This window comes from Sceloporus occidentalis, unplaced genomic scaffold (assembly GCF_023333645.1).
Source record: "Sceloporus occidentalis isolate IW3139 unplaced genomic scaffold, rSceOcc1.0.p SCAF_53, whole genome shotgun sequence".
In the NCBI taxonomy this organism is placed as follows: domain Eukaryota; kingdom Metazoa; phylum Chordata; class Lepidosauria; order Squamata; family Phrynosomatidae; genus Sceloporus; species Sceloporus occidentalis.
The window spans coordinates 6,307,316-6,323,005 of NW_028317033.1; the positions used below are offsets into that span (position 1 = coordinate 6,307,316).

At 40.2% G+C, this 15,690-nt stretch overlaps 1 protein-coding gene across 6 annotated transcripts in view; it reads right to left on the reverse strand.

The window, feature by feature from the left end:
* Nucleotides 1-9,852: 9,852 nt before the first annotated feature.
* Nucleotides 9,853-15,690, reverse strand: part of LOC149288294 (fatty acid CoA ligase Acsl3-like) — a 32,249-nt gene continuing 26,411 nt past the window's right edge. For all 6 annotated transcript variants that reach the window (XM_089492039.1, XM_089492038.1, XM_089492036.1 and 3 more), the window contains 4 exons: nucleotides 14,973-15,164; nucleotides 13,359-13,473; nucleotides 12,808-12,965; nucleotides 9,853-10,010 (listed from right to left, as the gene is read on the reverse strand). In XM_089492039.1, the coding sequence (XP_089348165.1) occupies nucleotides 9,853-10,010; nucleotides 12,808-12,965; nucleotides 13,359-13,473; nucleotides 14,973-15,164 (623 nt within the window). The remainder of the gene's footprint in view (nucleotides 10,011-12,807; nucleotides 12,966-13,358; nucleotides 13,474-14,972; nucleotides 15,165-15,690) is intronic.

Below are 15,690 nucleotides of genomic sequence, written 5' to 3' on the forward strand. Positions count from 1 at the left end.
TATCATGATAAGTCAGCCAGCACATGCTAGAACCTGGGCATGATAGGATCGTGATTGTTGTTATATATATGTGTGTATATATATATATATATGTTAATATTGTTATTGATTTTTTTGTCTAATTTTGGTGTTACTTTTAATAAAGTATTTTAAAGTTTTTTTGGTTTTTTTTTTTCAGTTTTGGCCAAGTGAATGCTGAATTTTATGTTTCAGTCCAGAATTTTCATTTCGGTGCATCCCTACTATATACTATGCCAGTCACTAAAGTGGTAAGCCTACACCACATCAATGTTTGGCTTAGTATATAGTGATAGGGGTTGTCAGTGTCTGGCTCAATGTATAGGCACACATTGACGGTGGTACCGCGTAATCCCTAAGCATATAATGATAACAATTTTACTGTACCCCTGTCAATGTTAGCCTAACCATAGAAACTATGCAGTTTTAAAGTGTGTGTGGGGGGTGCCACATACAGGATCTGCCACAGGTGCCAAATACTCTAGGTACGCCCCTGCATCATGCGGCTGTCAGACCCAACGGCCATGCCTCAGCTCCTCTTCCCACGTCTTAAAAGGGGTGTGATGAAGAGCTGAGGCATGCGGTGTGTGCACACCGGCCACTTTAATTTCATTAGGCGCTGGTGGAGTGACTGCCGCACGACGGCCGCTTTCAATGTCGCTCGCAGCCGCTTTGATGGTGCAATGGGCCAGTTGACTAGACTTACCCCCCAGACCTTAGGCTGCCAGCCCTCCCCTGGTAGAGCGTATGGCAGAGGTCTGGTTCTACATTTTTGTAAGGGGAATGGTAGTCCAGATTTGTATCATCAGCACACATAGTTCATTTCCATTAACAACAAAATACTCCATTAATGTTTTTCTTCAAGGAGGAAGAGAAATGTTTGACCCCCTCCTTAAAAAAAGAAGAAACATAAATCACAATTTTGAGCTTTACTTTGCGCCTGAAAACTTAATCGCCTCTAATTCGTTCTGCTTTGCACAGACCCAGGCGTGCCGGCACAGCCCATTGTTTCCACCGTTTGATGCAGAATCACAGTACATAGCAGTATATACAGTGTCTAGTCTAGCTACTATGAATAAAATCCCGTCACCCTCAACCAATTCGTTATTTACCATAATGGAAGTTACAAACCATAACAGCTATATTTATTACAGGAAGTGAAAATCCCTCCATTTACGGACCTTTTATAAACACCTTGAAATCCTAGCAAAATAATTGTAAAAAAATACACTGCCGTACTTTGCAATTGCCGTATTTGCTCGAGTATAAGACACTTTTTTCAGAGCAAATGCTCTGAAAAATACCCCTCATCTTATATTGGAGGTTGTCTTATGTTCAGACCTCAAATAGAGGTCTGACTACAAGACTAAGATCCAGATCCCCCGCAGCACTGCAAGGACCCGGATCCTCCTCTCTGCGATGCGTGCGACCTCTACTTCTACAATGGATTTGTGATATAACCTTCTGGTGCTCAGCAGAGCTTGTCTACATGCATTGCGCAAAAGTTCAACGGCTGCCCTCACTAGGCACCAGGGAATCTGGAGCACAGGGAGCAAATCTGGGGATGCATTGGCAACTCTAGGAGAGGCAAAGTGGCATATCAGGGGAACAGAGTGGCATATAGGGGAGGTATAAAGCATATTCAGGGGGCAGATTGGCATATCAGGGAGGCAGGTTGGCAAATAAAAGGAAATAAAAACAAGAAATGTATTTTTCTCAATCATAGTTTTTATTAGACTTGGGCGCTGGCCAACTCTTCGTGTTCATCTTCATGTTCGTCTTCATGGGGGGAAAAATTATTGTATTCCGCTAATATTCGCCTGTTCATGTCTTTGGTTCGGGCGAATATTCGTGTGCATTCTTCGTGTTTGTTTTTTTCTTATTTTTTCCTGTTTTCCCCCCGAAAGGGTTAATTCAGGGTTAACGCTGTACGGACTACGCAGCAGCTTTGGCGCCAGGAGTTTAAATGTCCGTACGACCAACTCTATTGGTCGCCTGCAGTACACCTGTACTTCATTGGTTGATGGCAGACGAGCCTCTGCTGGCGACCAAGAGTCGCTCGTACAGACTTTTAAAACCCTGGCCCAGCAACTTGACCGACAGAGACCACGGGTCTCACTGCTACAACAGTTAAAAGTCCGTACGAATGACCAATAAAGTCGCTTGTACAGACCTTTAACTCTTGGAGCAAGGAGACCAGTGGTTACCCCTATCGGCGAACCTACGGATTTCCCCTCTCGTTATCCCAGCAGCATCGCATGGAGCAGATATCCATAAGTTCGCGTCAGGATTTAAAAAGGCCGTGCGAGTGAGCCTATTGGTCACCTGCAGGTAGAGCCCTGCGTGGGACAGCTTTTTTTAATCCCGCTCCCGCAGTTTTTTTGCCCAATCCCACCCGCTCCCGCAATGTGGGTGTTCCGCTCCCGCCACATTTGTGGCCAATCCCCCCGCTCCCGCCACATTTGTGGCCAATCCCGCCCGCTCCCGCGACATTTGTGGCCAATTACGCCCACCTCCTTACCTGAACTGCAGATTTCCCGCGCAGTCCCGCAAGGCTGCCTTCTCGCTGCTCCCTCACAGTGTCTCTTCACTTGCTCCGCCCACATCATGTGACTCAGTTTTGTTCCTGGGCGGAGCAAAAGGGGAGACACTGTAAGGGAGCAGCGAGAAGGCAGCCTTGCGGGAGTGTGCGGGATTACCGGGACCCGCAGGTACGGTGCCTGACCGCCCGCAGCACCAGCAAGACCGCCCGTGCCCGCAAGTTTTTTTGGCGGGTCCCGTGGGACCCTCGGGACCCGCCTCCCAATGCAGTCCTCTACCTGCAGGGTCCTCCTCTGGCATCAACCAATTGGTCGTTCGTATGGCCCCTTGGTGAACCTACGAATTTCCACTTCCACACCCTTGAGATACTGCGGAGATAAGGTAGGCTAGATGGGGAAGGGAGCAGGGAGATTAGTAAACTTCATGTTGTGTGTCTTCGTCTTTGTGTACGTTTTACCGCCGATATCTTCGTTTCTTCGGGAAGAACATAGAAACGCACTCTTCGTGTTCATTTTCATGTTCGTCCGAAGAGGAACGCACAAGTCTAGTTTTTATTAAATATGAAAAATAGTTTTTTAATGTTGATTAATGGAATAAATTAACTGCAGCAATAGAGTCCAGAGACAGAAAGGGTTAATCTAGCTGATTATTGAAAGAGCCAGTCGGGATGCAGCGTGTCTGTTGCCATCACAAACCCAGCTAACATTTACTGCGCATGTTGTGGATACAAGCTGCAAATGAGCTGCCTTTAAATATTATCTCTAAATGTGACATGCCTCTTCAAAACTAATTTTCAGTTTAATAAATGCTCTTTGCGTCAGGATATAGAAAGCAGATGGCTTTGTTTTTATTTGACGGATATCCTATAGAGCCGCGGGCAGTTAAATCCTAGAGGTTGCTGATCTAGATGGCAGTTGCAAAAGTAACCAAACAGGCACATGTTACATAGCAAATGGCACTGAAACCCGGTGGATACGTTTAAAGAAGTGATCCAAAAGCTAATATAATTATAATATATTTGGATTATAAAAGCGGGTTCCCAACGTTTCACTAAATGCAGGAAGCATACTTAAGTACATTTCTTGCAATGGGGAGCAGATAAATAGTTTTCACTTGTGGGCCACTACCTGAAGCCTATATGTTTTACTTGCAATTCCACATGTATCCACTAGGCTGCCTAGACTAACACGGTCTTATGACCCCAGGCTGGATCATTTATGCGCTGCATTTATTGCAATTTTTTATGCATTCCCTTTCTGTAAATATGCTTTGGGCAGGACAATATATGTCTTATAATGTGCGTTAATACCTTTCACAAATACTTATATATTTTGTCATTCGACTTAAAAAAAATGTTTTGTTAGTAGTTAAGTGGTAGATCTGGAAGGACGATGAGGACGCTTGAGAAAACGCATGGCTGGGTAAGAGCATAAAGAGCTGTGTAAAAACACATGGCAGCAGCTGTAAGAATGGTTGCACTGGGACTAGGCTGATGCAGACGCTGATGCTGGTATGGACTTCATGTCTATAATCTGCCATGCCTGGGAGGTGAAAGCTATACATTAGAGGAAGTAGAAGTTGTAGAGTTGATAGTGTAAACAGATAGTAATCAGAAGCCAGGGTATGATTTACTCCGGAATGTCGTTGACCTGTTGCTGATGTGGGCCAAGCAGAGCACTGGGAACGTGGGGTTATGTGATGATAATCTAACTCTGGGGGCCATTAGGGAGAGTTGACAGGAGAGTTTGCAGAAGAGTTGTATTTTACAGTGCTGTGAAAAGGATTTTTCACAGCACCCCTTCTGATTTCTTTTTTTTTTTTTACTTCCTTGTAACATTTAATTATTTCAGATCATCAAACTGAGTAAACACAAAACACAGCTTTTACGTGATAATTTCATTTATTGAAGATGAAGAGTTACTTGCGTGTGTGCTTTGGATCATTGTCCTGCTGCATAACCCAATTGTGCATGAGCTTTTGGTGATGAACATTCTTGTTCAGGATTTTCTGGTAGAAAGCTGAATTCATGGTTCCATTTATGGTTCCCAATTATGGGAAGCCACCCAGGTCCTAAAGCAGCCCCAGACCATTACACTACCACCACCGGAGGCAAGTGATGCCTGCAGTTAGTCTGGGTTATTTTGTGAACTCCTGGATGAATCGTCAACGCTCTCTTGGAAGGGCCGGTGACTTCAGGTTCGCTGCAGTTCCAAGTTTTCTCCATTTGTACATCATGGCTCTCTCAGAGCCCCAGAGCCTTAGAAATAGGTTTGTAACAATTTCCAGACTGATGGATATTAATAATTTTGTTTCTCATCTGATCTTGAATTTCTTTATTTAGCAGCATCTTGTGCTGCTTTTTGGGACATTTTAGCCTAATCCACTTTGCAAGACGGGTCCTACTAAATTGCTGTTTAGATTCAACAAGGCTGGCAGTAATCACGCCTGGGTCTGTCTAGTGGCATGAAAACCAATTCATTTGGTTAATCAACTGATTTAGTAACTAAGGGGGCAATTATATTTTTACATTGCGCCACAAAGTAGGACAAAAAAAATTTAGCAAGTAATACTTTTTCTCAGCACTGTAGTTCCTTCACTTTGCTACACATTTTAAAAGGGCAAACCCCAGAGAGCCTCTACTGCAGGACAAGCTTGGATGGCCCTTCATAATGTATAGTGAATACATATAGTGAATGTATTATTATTTTTTTTAAACTCCTGACCTTTCTATGAACCTTTTAACCCTTAAAAAAGCTGCTTACTACCTATACTTGTCCCCACAACTTCATGTCAGCCTGCCCTATGGTTGCAGGCTTTATCAGACTTGCATTAAAACTGGGATTTGGGCAGCCAATATTACTGGGTTACTTGAAGTAAAAAAAAAAAAACAAAAAAAAAAACCTCTCTGAATCATTCAAATCATCATATAAGCCCTAAATAAAATTAGTCTACAACACTCATCCTAGGAAATATTGACGGGAAACTCATCTTTTATGGAAGGATTTAACTCGTAGCATGATGTCCTAAAGACTACATATAGGATAACAAGGGTTAAGGATTCCTGTTCACGTCTGCCAAGAAGAATCACCAGGGACCTCCTCTGATATTTTTGTAACTTATAGATTTCTGACGCCGTGTAGAAAGCCGGAGTCGGAAGACTCCCAGCCAATTAAAGCACAATTAGCCCAGAACCTTGGTAACATGTAGGGATGGAAGCAAAAACAAAAAACAGCTAGTTTTTCCATTAGGTAATGTAATACATAAATGTGTGTGCACTACTCCGCATACTACAATGCAATTACTGCAAGGACTATATAATTATATTATATCTATGTACTTATATATATATATATATAACAAAGAATAAACATTACTTGTATTTTGTAACTAAGGGTGTATGATACATTTCTGAATATCAGTTGTACCCTTCGAAAAGTCAAAAGCGGACGGGAAAAAAATACAGACTAAAGTAGGATTGAGGGCATTACAATGAAAATACAGATAAGTGTCTATAAGCGGGAGTTCAGTAACGACTAGAATAGCACTAACAAAAAATCTTCCAAAATGGGCAACGAGCTCAAGCAGGAAATTAACATATCTGAGTGTCAAATCAAACTAAAAATTAACATTTTGCCAAGTAGAAATACAAGGTTACAGACTATGCACACACACACACATATACATATATATATATATATATATATATATATATATATATTACACGGTACTTGTGTTCCGTAAGAATGAGAGCTGTGCCCATGTACAGTTGAAAATTCTAACTACAGCTGAAACAAATATACTCCAAATGTCAACTGCGATCAAATGCGCTGGACACCAAATGTATTCACATATCCAACTGGGCACAAACATTTGCTTTTGCTCCAAAATGTTGGATACATGAATAAATTTGGTGCATCTAATAGCAGTTGGTGTGTGGAGTCTATTTGTTTTTCCTCTGTTTCACATATAGAAGACATGCTCGCCAAGCATAGCTGAACTTGGTCTAAGCTCAAGATGTATTCACCTAAGGTCCTCTAGAAGGGGAATTATTGAAATATCAAGCAATTGCTAATTTTAACATTTCATCATTGTTGTTCTATATGTCTAGTAATAAGCAAAAAGAGTGCTTTAGTGCATCTATTGAGGTCATATAATACACTTGTGTAGCTTTTCAGTATTTTCCAGATTTGTCTGTAGCTGGTACCCTGGGACACAGAGGCCGCATACAATGCTGCCAACTACTCATTCATGTCTCTCCCTTATAGACAAACATTTGTATATGCAGAGTAACATTTTTCTTACTCAAGTGAGCTTATTCATTGATATAAAACAATGCATTTTGAAAAGATGTGTATAGTGATACGTTCTGTATTGCTGTATGAACATGCACATTAGTAGCAATATATGCTGAAACAAAACACGACAACATGATTCGCTCACTTAGTTTATTGGAAAACCACAAACCATTTAAAGTTACAAATAAATAAACTGAAAACCAGAGAACCCAAAAGTGACATTGACTTTCCTTTCAAACCCATCACAGGCAGAGGTGATGACCGGCCATTAATGGTGCTAAACAGTCATCAAGTCTACTGGCGCAGAGGTCCAAATGAGAGAAGAAAATAATCCACATTTAGAAACATTAACAGACACACAGAGGGTTCAAAACGGTTCACATGTAAGCAGATTACAAATATAAGTCGGTACTCTATAAAACAGTTTTATTGGTTTCCTAGAAAGACGCACTGCAAAAATCACCCTCTTCATTTCCAAGTTAGAATGCCATTCCCTAAGCAATGTAAAGGAGCCACACAAAGCAATGTGGGACCTCGACACCAAAGCTGTTAAACGGCAATTTCAGAAACATGTAACGCAGGCAGTTCCACCAGCACAATAATAGCAGATGAATGCCAAGACCGTTTATCGGCCACGGAAGCATAGTTGCTTCATAGAAGCTCTAGAACATCACAGTATCAACAGGATATCATACAGGGAAGAGGATCACTTATACGCAGTATTGCAAATTCTGTCATGCTATACTTTTGTAAGGACACCAGATGTTCAGTCAGAGTTATCGACTTCATTTTTGTAACTGGAGGTACGGATTGATACAAGCGTGTTACAAAGCTTGTAATAAGCAGGTAATCGGAAGGCCAGTCAGCACACTCTGAAACCGGTCATTCTGTTATCTAGAACAAGAGGATTAATACGCGGAACATATTCCGCAGTACCAGCGCTCGTTAGAGGTGTTTTCGGAACTGCTTAAGCTCCGTAGTACAGCAGAGGCCATAGAGCAGCTTCTGTATACGGATGATAACATATTTTGTACTATTATAGCGTATACATTGAATCCAGTTGGATTGGAGTTTATAAGGAGAGACATTAGGCTTTCTAAGTATTGTCTTACTTTGCCCAACAATTTGAGTTCAGCATATTAGTGATAGAGCAGCTATTCACGAAAAACACTGCACAATGATTTAACATTTTACATGCATGACCTCCAAATGAAGTAATTTAAAGGAACATTCTATTCTAGTCTCCAGATATTCTAGTAAAATAACGTATAACGATTGCTAAGCCAGGTTGTAACGTGAAACAGATTATATTAAATAGCTTGCCTCATAGAGAATGATGTTCTAAGCGTGCACCTTCCTGATCTTGATACGTTTGGTTTTGTGAACTGGAAATACATGTTTATGGGGGTTCTATGACTGCCTTATCACAAAACTGGCCTCCACTCTTTATATCCAGCTGAAAAAAATTTAGTGTCACACACCCCTACTTGAACAACCGCTACAAAGCAAGACTTGCCACTGAGGCTCAACCCATATCATGCAAGCATTAGTGAAGTTATACTAACATGCCTATCTTCCATAGTCATGAGCCCAAAGCAAATGGCAATATGAATAATAGAAAAAAAGAACAAAAGATAAAAAGATTCAAGCATGTGTGGAACCGAACAGAACCAAGTTCCCAGATGGCCATTTATTCTCAAAGATCAGCCTTTCTAGGCCAGACAGACTGCGATCTTTGTTCATTCATTCGCAATAGATTGCTTACAAAAATAATAAAAGCAGGCTGTTACTATATAGAATGGCATCAGATGTATTCATTCTAAAACTGGTTGTGTATTTGGACGGGCTTATTTTTCAGTTCCCTGATGTAAACAAAGGTAATTTCTTAAATTACACATATAGTAATGTACAAAGAAGCCTCAAGTAGCAAGAACATGTTTACATACTTTACACCTTTCAATTCTTGTTCAATTGGCCAAGAAAAAGAAGAAAAAAATAAGATTAGGGATTCATTTGCAGTGATTCTGATATTATATATATGTACAGATTTTACACAAAGGCATCTGTTGCTAAGGAGTGAGCTGATTTTAGTGTATTTGTTAAAGTCCTTATTTGAAGAAGCAGTCCGTACTAATGGGAATATATGGGATCCCACGTAACAAAATGTGACTTATTCTACAATTTTATTTAAATAGGAAGAGTCACATAAAAAAAATATTACGTGTCTTAAATTGAACAGCAACGTGGTTGCCATATTAATGCAATGGACCAGAACTCCCTTCGCTCTGCAGTTGACTGCAGTCTAACAGAACAGGAGCCCACCATGTCCATAAAGCACTTTACTTGCCAAAAATCCTTAAATCTTCTGTATGACTTATTGGATATGTTCCAGTCCCCACGCCATTCAATATCTTCTCAGAGAAGCAAGTGTACCTCTAAAATATCTACTCTGAAGAAAATATTAGCGAAGGGAGGATAAGGTGTATAAAGTCAGTTAAAAAGAAATCATTTACTAAATTTAAAATTGGGATTGGTCTTACTGTAACAGGCTGCTGCTTCAAGTTAAAAGATGTTCGGCTTCTCACCCACACGGACGTAACAGACAGATATCCTTAAAGTGAACATCCTTCATGAACCAACAAACTGAGGTTTCACAAAAAGGATTGTAAAAGAACCTGGCCTGTGTGGTAGAGAAGCTATCAAGAGACTGATAAAGACAGCTATACGGAGAATGAAAAACCTTTATACTGAAAGTCAACAACAACAATGATGACGAACAATGGTGTATCCTATATTTCACTAGACAGTTTTTTTCCCCTTATGGGGTTTGGGTATAATAATTCTGGGAATTTCAAGTTTTCCATCTCAGGTCCAGTGAGCTGTTTGAATGTTTCAAGGGCTACTAGACCCCACAGCTGCAAGAGAAGCCTGCAAAGAGAATAAGTTACTAATCATTCCAACTGCTAAATCCAAGATGCATCGGGAGGGCGTGTAGATCTCATTTCCCTCCGTACATCCTCTCTATATCATCTTGGTAATGGCTTTTGAGTTCTTTGCGTTTCAGTTTAAAGGCATCAGTCACCAGTCCTGTCTCTGGAGTCCAGGGTTCTGCTACTAGACGGATCTTTGCTGGAACTTCAAACTTTTCAAGGGTAGCTGGCGAGAAACGAAAGCAGAGAATTAAGACTCGACGCAGGAAACTTCACAGGAGGTGAAGTCTACTATAATCGCCTATAATATAGCTGCCTATTGACACACTATACTGTGTGTGTAATATATAATTGAAATAATGCTATTATATATATTTATATTGTAGACTTTTTACTTAAGTCCATCCAGTACTTCACTTTAGTGAAGTGGCTAACTTTAATTGGTGCCAATTGATGAGCATGGTTGATTAACCCCTTCGTGACAAAGGCTGATTTTACTTTTTGTACCCTTCGTGACAATGGCCTTTTTAACATTTCTGCGCTGCTCGTGTTTAGCTGTAATTTTCTTCTTACCCGTTTACTGAACCCACACACATTAGATATTGTTTTTTTCAGGACAAGGGCTTTCTTTAGATGACATTGTTTTGATTGTATCATATTATTTACTATTAAAGTATAAAATATGGTGAAAAATTTTGAAAAAAATGACTATTTCTAACTTTTAGTTGAAAAATCTTTTACTCATCTATAAAAGGTAATGAAAAAACCTGCTAAATAGATTCTACTATTTGTCCTGAGTTTAGAAATACCCAATGTTTTTATGTTTTTTTGCTTTTTTCTACCCATTATGGGGCAAAAAGTACAGGTAGCGTTTTGCTATTTCAAAGCCATTTTTTCCAAATCTGGTAATTCTTCCCCCCATGTGCCATTTCGGGTATATTTGAAGCCGGCCCACGCAATTTACCCCATCAAGTCATATATTTTTGAAAACTAGACAGCCCAGGGTATTCCAAATGCTAGTATTTTAACCCTTTCCAAGCACTAATTCTACCATCAGCCTTTGTCAAACTTCATGGTAGTAATTTTTTTTGCATTTGTTTTTTCACACACATTTTACTTCAGGTTTGAATAAACAGGTTCTGGTATATGTCAGTATCATAAAACACCCCAATATGTGTTTAGCAACATCTCCTGAGTACAGCGATACCTCACATGAATGATTTTGCCTGGCTGTTTGGGGGCAAAAGGGCCACATTTAGGGCATGCACATTTTCAATGTTGAACTTTGGCATTTGGGGATCCACTGCCCATGCCCTATTTGGTACATCTTTGAGCCGGGCCATTTCAGTGTGCCCAACAAAACCATATATTTTTGAAAACTAGACACCCCAGGGTATTTTAAATGCTGGTATTTTAACTCTTTGCATGCACACATTTTACCACCAGCATTTTTTCAAAGTTTGCAGTAGTATTTTTGTGTGTGTATTTTCCCCCCACACAGCTACTTTATGTATGAATTTACAGCTCCTGGTTTATGCCGCTGTCACACGACACCCCAATATGTGTTCAGCAACATCTCCTGAGTACAGTGATACCCCACATGCATGGGTTTGTCATTTTTGGGGGGAACTAAAAGGCCACATTTGGTACGTGTGCATTTTTCTAATTGGAAATTAGATGTGTTGCCATCCTTCCCCCCATGTTATTTGGGACATTGTTGAACCCCGGCCAATTCATTTTACCCCATCAAATCATAAATTTTTTAAAAGTAGACACCCCATGGGCATTTAATATGCCAGTATTTTAACTCTTTCCATGCGAGAATTGTTTTAAGCTAATATGCTAATTTTAGGACTTGCTCACAAAAATATATTTTTTATATATATATATACATATATATATATATATTTTATTTTTTTTGCCTTGAACTTGAAGGTTCCCCTGACATCAGTGGGAAATTATTTTTACATTTTACCGTTTTTTTTTTTTATTATTATTAATTTTATTTTTTAATTTATTTTTACTAATCACACTGTGATTAGAAAGCTGGGCTCCATTGACATGCAGTACCTGTATTCAACCTGCAAGTGGAGCCAGAGTTCTCTAGAGTTCTCGTTGATCGCCTCCTAAACGCTTTTAAAATGGGCGTCCGCCACCATACAATGTATGGCGGATGTTGACGCCCCGGGGAGGGGTCAGAGATGGCCCCTAGTGCCGATCATGGCGTTGCTGAATGCCTCGAGGTCAAGGCATTACAGCAACGCCGTTTGGGTGCAGAAAGCGAAAGTAGATCGCTTTCTGCACCCGTTTAAAAACGTGCCGGTCCTGGCACGTCATTTGTCCTTAACGACTTGATTTTCCGTGACGTGCCCGGACCGGCAATTGTCATCAAGGGGTTAAATAAATTGAAATTTAAAAACATAAAAACAAAACAAAAGCTCCCATAGTTTCAGGGAAGCCGGCTTGTAATTTCTGCTTCCAGTACTGGGGAAATCTTCAGTTTGGTGGAACCTACAGGCCACGGCAATTTTCAACATTTTAAGTGACAAGTTTATAAAAAGTTAATCTATTCAGAAACATACAAAGATTAAGCCAAACTGTATACCACTTGGTATAATGGTACTCCTCCCTTATACTAAAGCAAATAATCCAAGTGAAGTAAATAGATTTCTGGGGTTATATGCCATTATTATACATAAAACACAAATGGAACCCTTTCAGCGCATCTGGGGCGCCCACATTTCAGTTACAGCTCTTCTAGAACACAGGAGCACAGGTGGCCATTCTATTATTTTGAAGAAAGAGAAGAGAGAGAGAGCGAGCGAGCATGAGAGTGAGAGACAGAACTTTAAGCTCTCACAAACTTACTTCTTGCAAAAGTAAAGGAACACATTTTCATTCACAAAATGCCCCACCAGAAGAGTTTTTATTGCCAGTTTCTCCTTAATGAAAATAGAATAGCATCTGGTAGATATACTTGAATACATGTTTAGGGTCACTTGAGGTTGCAGATGGTCCATTACCTGCAGCAGGAGACTCTTTCAGAGCCTTTAGCACTTCCTTCTCCATGGCAGGGTTGTTACAGAGCGACTCAAAGCTTCCTTGCACTCCTATCTTCCCTGCCAGGCTCAACAATTCCTTTTGGTTCGGCACCACAAATCCGATCACATAGGACTGGTCGCTAAATGGATAAATATCAATTGTGACTATAAATGCAGCAGGAATATAAATCATCAAAATGTCTGGAATGGCAGAAAAACATGATTGTGCACGACATGGCTAACTCTCAACATAGTAGCTGCTCCTTCATGAAGCAGATTATTAAGGTCTGTCGAAACTATTGCCCTTTGTGGAATCTTTTCATTGATTGTATTCTGCGGTTCATAGTCTTCATTTTTCCATCTTCCTGGTTACCTTAGACCCTACGTGACATTATGTCTTACTCCTTCACCTTTTCTCAGCATTAGGTGGGAACTGTGTCTATCACATGCTATAGAACTATGTCCTGCTAGCTGCTTATTCCACTTATTTACTTTCCTCCAAACGACAGACTGACAATAAAGCTTTTCGTTACCTGTTTGCATATGCACATATGTTGTCCACGACAGGAAGGTTCTTCAGGGCAGCCTCCACTTTGCCAAGAGAGACATATTCTCCAGCCTGAAGCTTCACCAAGTCTTTCTTCCGATCTAGAGGAAGCAGGTTCACACAAGAAAAACGATTTCTCACCAGCTCTACCAATCCGTTCTAAAAGCCATTCTACTCGTTACAGGTAATTATGCCTCCTATCAGGATATGTTACGGACGCAGCATTAACCTCTTAGACCCTGATGAGTTGCTCTTGTGGGAAACATTTAAGAGATTTTTACTCCCCCTCGCACAACCCAGGGAATGAAACAAAAGCAGAGAATGTTCGGTAGAAACCTGAATGTTAATGTCAGACCAGATAAGGATTTGTTAATTTGTACTTTTCAGATGTTTCCTTGTATATTTTTTTATAGGTTTTATAGGTAATGTTATATAGCTTTTGTCTGTCCTATTCTTTCATTCATTTAAAGCAGATGTTTCCTGAGGTTTCTGTAAATTGACAAGATTTTTCTATAGTACTGGAACACAAGACAAAGCCAGTTGTCTCATTTCAACCGAGTTCATCTGCAGTTCAAACCATAGATTCTGCAGAAACGACTTCAAAGTTTCACAAGCCAAAGTTTCACAAGAGTTGAAAACCCAGGGTCAAAGGTGTTAAGATTTTGTTAGTAAGAGCGGTTATATCCTATTCATTACACAATGCTGCTATGATTAGCAGGAGCTAAGGAGTTCAGGCAAGCTATGTCACATGAAGTAGTGTCTTCATAAACAGACTACCGGACAATCAAAGATGTTATCAAGCTATAGAAGTGCTTTGTACCTTAAACCTTAAAAAGGTGTCAGCGTAAGAAGCAAAACACTTATTTGCTGCGTTTAATATTTCAAGCTAAAAACAAGAGAACATGGCCTTATTCAGTACAGGCATCCTCTCTTCACAATGAATAACAGGATCACATAAAGAATAAAGAGATAAAAGCAGTGACAGTGTTTATTCAAAAGCCGTCTAGGGTGGCAAATCTACTTTGCTGTATTTGGACAGTAAGCAGCTCGATGCCTTTCAGACCAACGCATGGCTTCAAAGGCGATCATGCCATGTGCGATATATATCGTCGTAAACCTCAGCATATCAATGACTGGAGAATGGATTTTCACTTTAAATTCTCCTACAAAAGAACTGCTCAGTAGAAGCAATATATTTTCGGAGTGAAGTAGATTAAATTTTGTATTTTTTATCTTTGGTGCAGAAAAACAAAACAAAACAAAAAAAATCACATTATTTGTATTAAGGCTATTATAGTTAGTCTAACATATTTCTTTACAGACCAGTTTCAAATGAAATAAAATTTCACTGAGATGCACCATCGCTCAATCACTTCCCCAGATGCTGACCCAATAAAACAGCACTGAGTATCTGGTGCTTCCTATACATTCATCCTATAGTGGCTGCTTTGAAGACACAGCCCAGAGGCTTCCGCCATGCTGCTGCCTGACTAATGTAAAGATGCAGAGCATTTCACATAGAAACTCTCTCTGAATACAGGACATGTTTGTTTTAAACAAATGGAAATATGAGGACAAGCAGTTGGCCACCCAGACTCACCAATGATTTTCAGACAGCCATCTTCATGAAACTCCCCAATGTCTCCAGTGCAGAACCATCTTTGTCCATTTTGGTCAACGAAAAACTCTTCTTTGGACTTCTCCTCGTTTTTGTAGTATCCCAGCGTGACATTAGAGCCACCGATCAGAATCTCTCCGCGTGGACATGGTTGATCAGTGTTAAAATAGCCACCTATACCAGACAGAGTATTGTTTAATGCTTTATCTTTACAGTTGCCAACTAAATATATATTTAGTAATTTAAGAACCAAAAGGCTGCATTGACCGTAGATCAGAAAATCTAGTGCTTTTTTGTGTCATATTTCTTTTACAATCCACAAGGAGGTGGAGGGTACATAACAATAGAGGTGAAACTGCAAATGTTTGAGGTGGATCAACAGACCCAACTACCTTAGAGTAAATATTGTTTAAATAAATAAATTAATTTACTGGGCATATGTACAGCCCGACAGCAGCAATAAGGCTAGGAAAGGTTTAGTGGTAGGTGGGCAAAGTGGATGGGGTAGGATAGGGGTTCTCTGCAAAAATGGGTCTTAAGGGACATTAGCCAAGGGGAGAGTCCGATTCCAACTGACAGGGGCAGCCCTTGAGAAGTCTTGGATACATGCACGAAAGGTAGAAATCCGAGCAGAGGACAGGAAAAGACCAGATGAGCGTTGGGAGCGAATAGGTAGGAGGTAAAGAGACAAAGGTAGGGG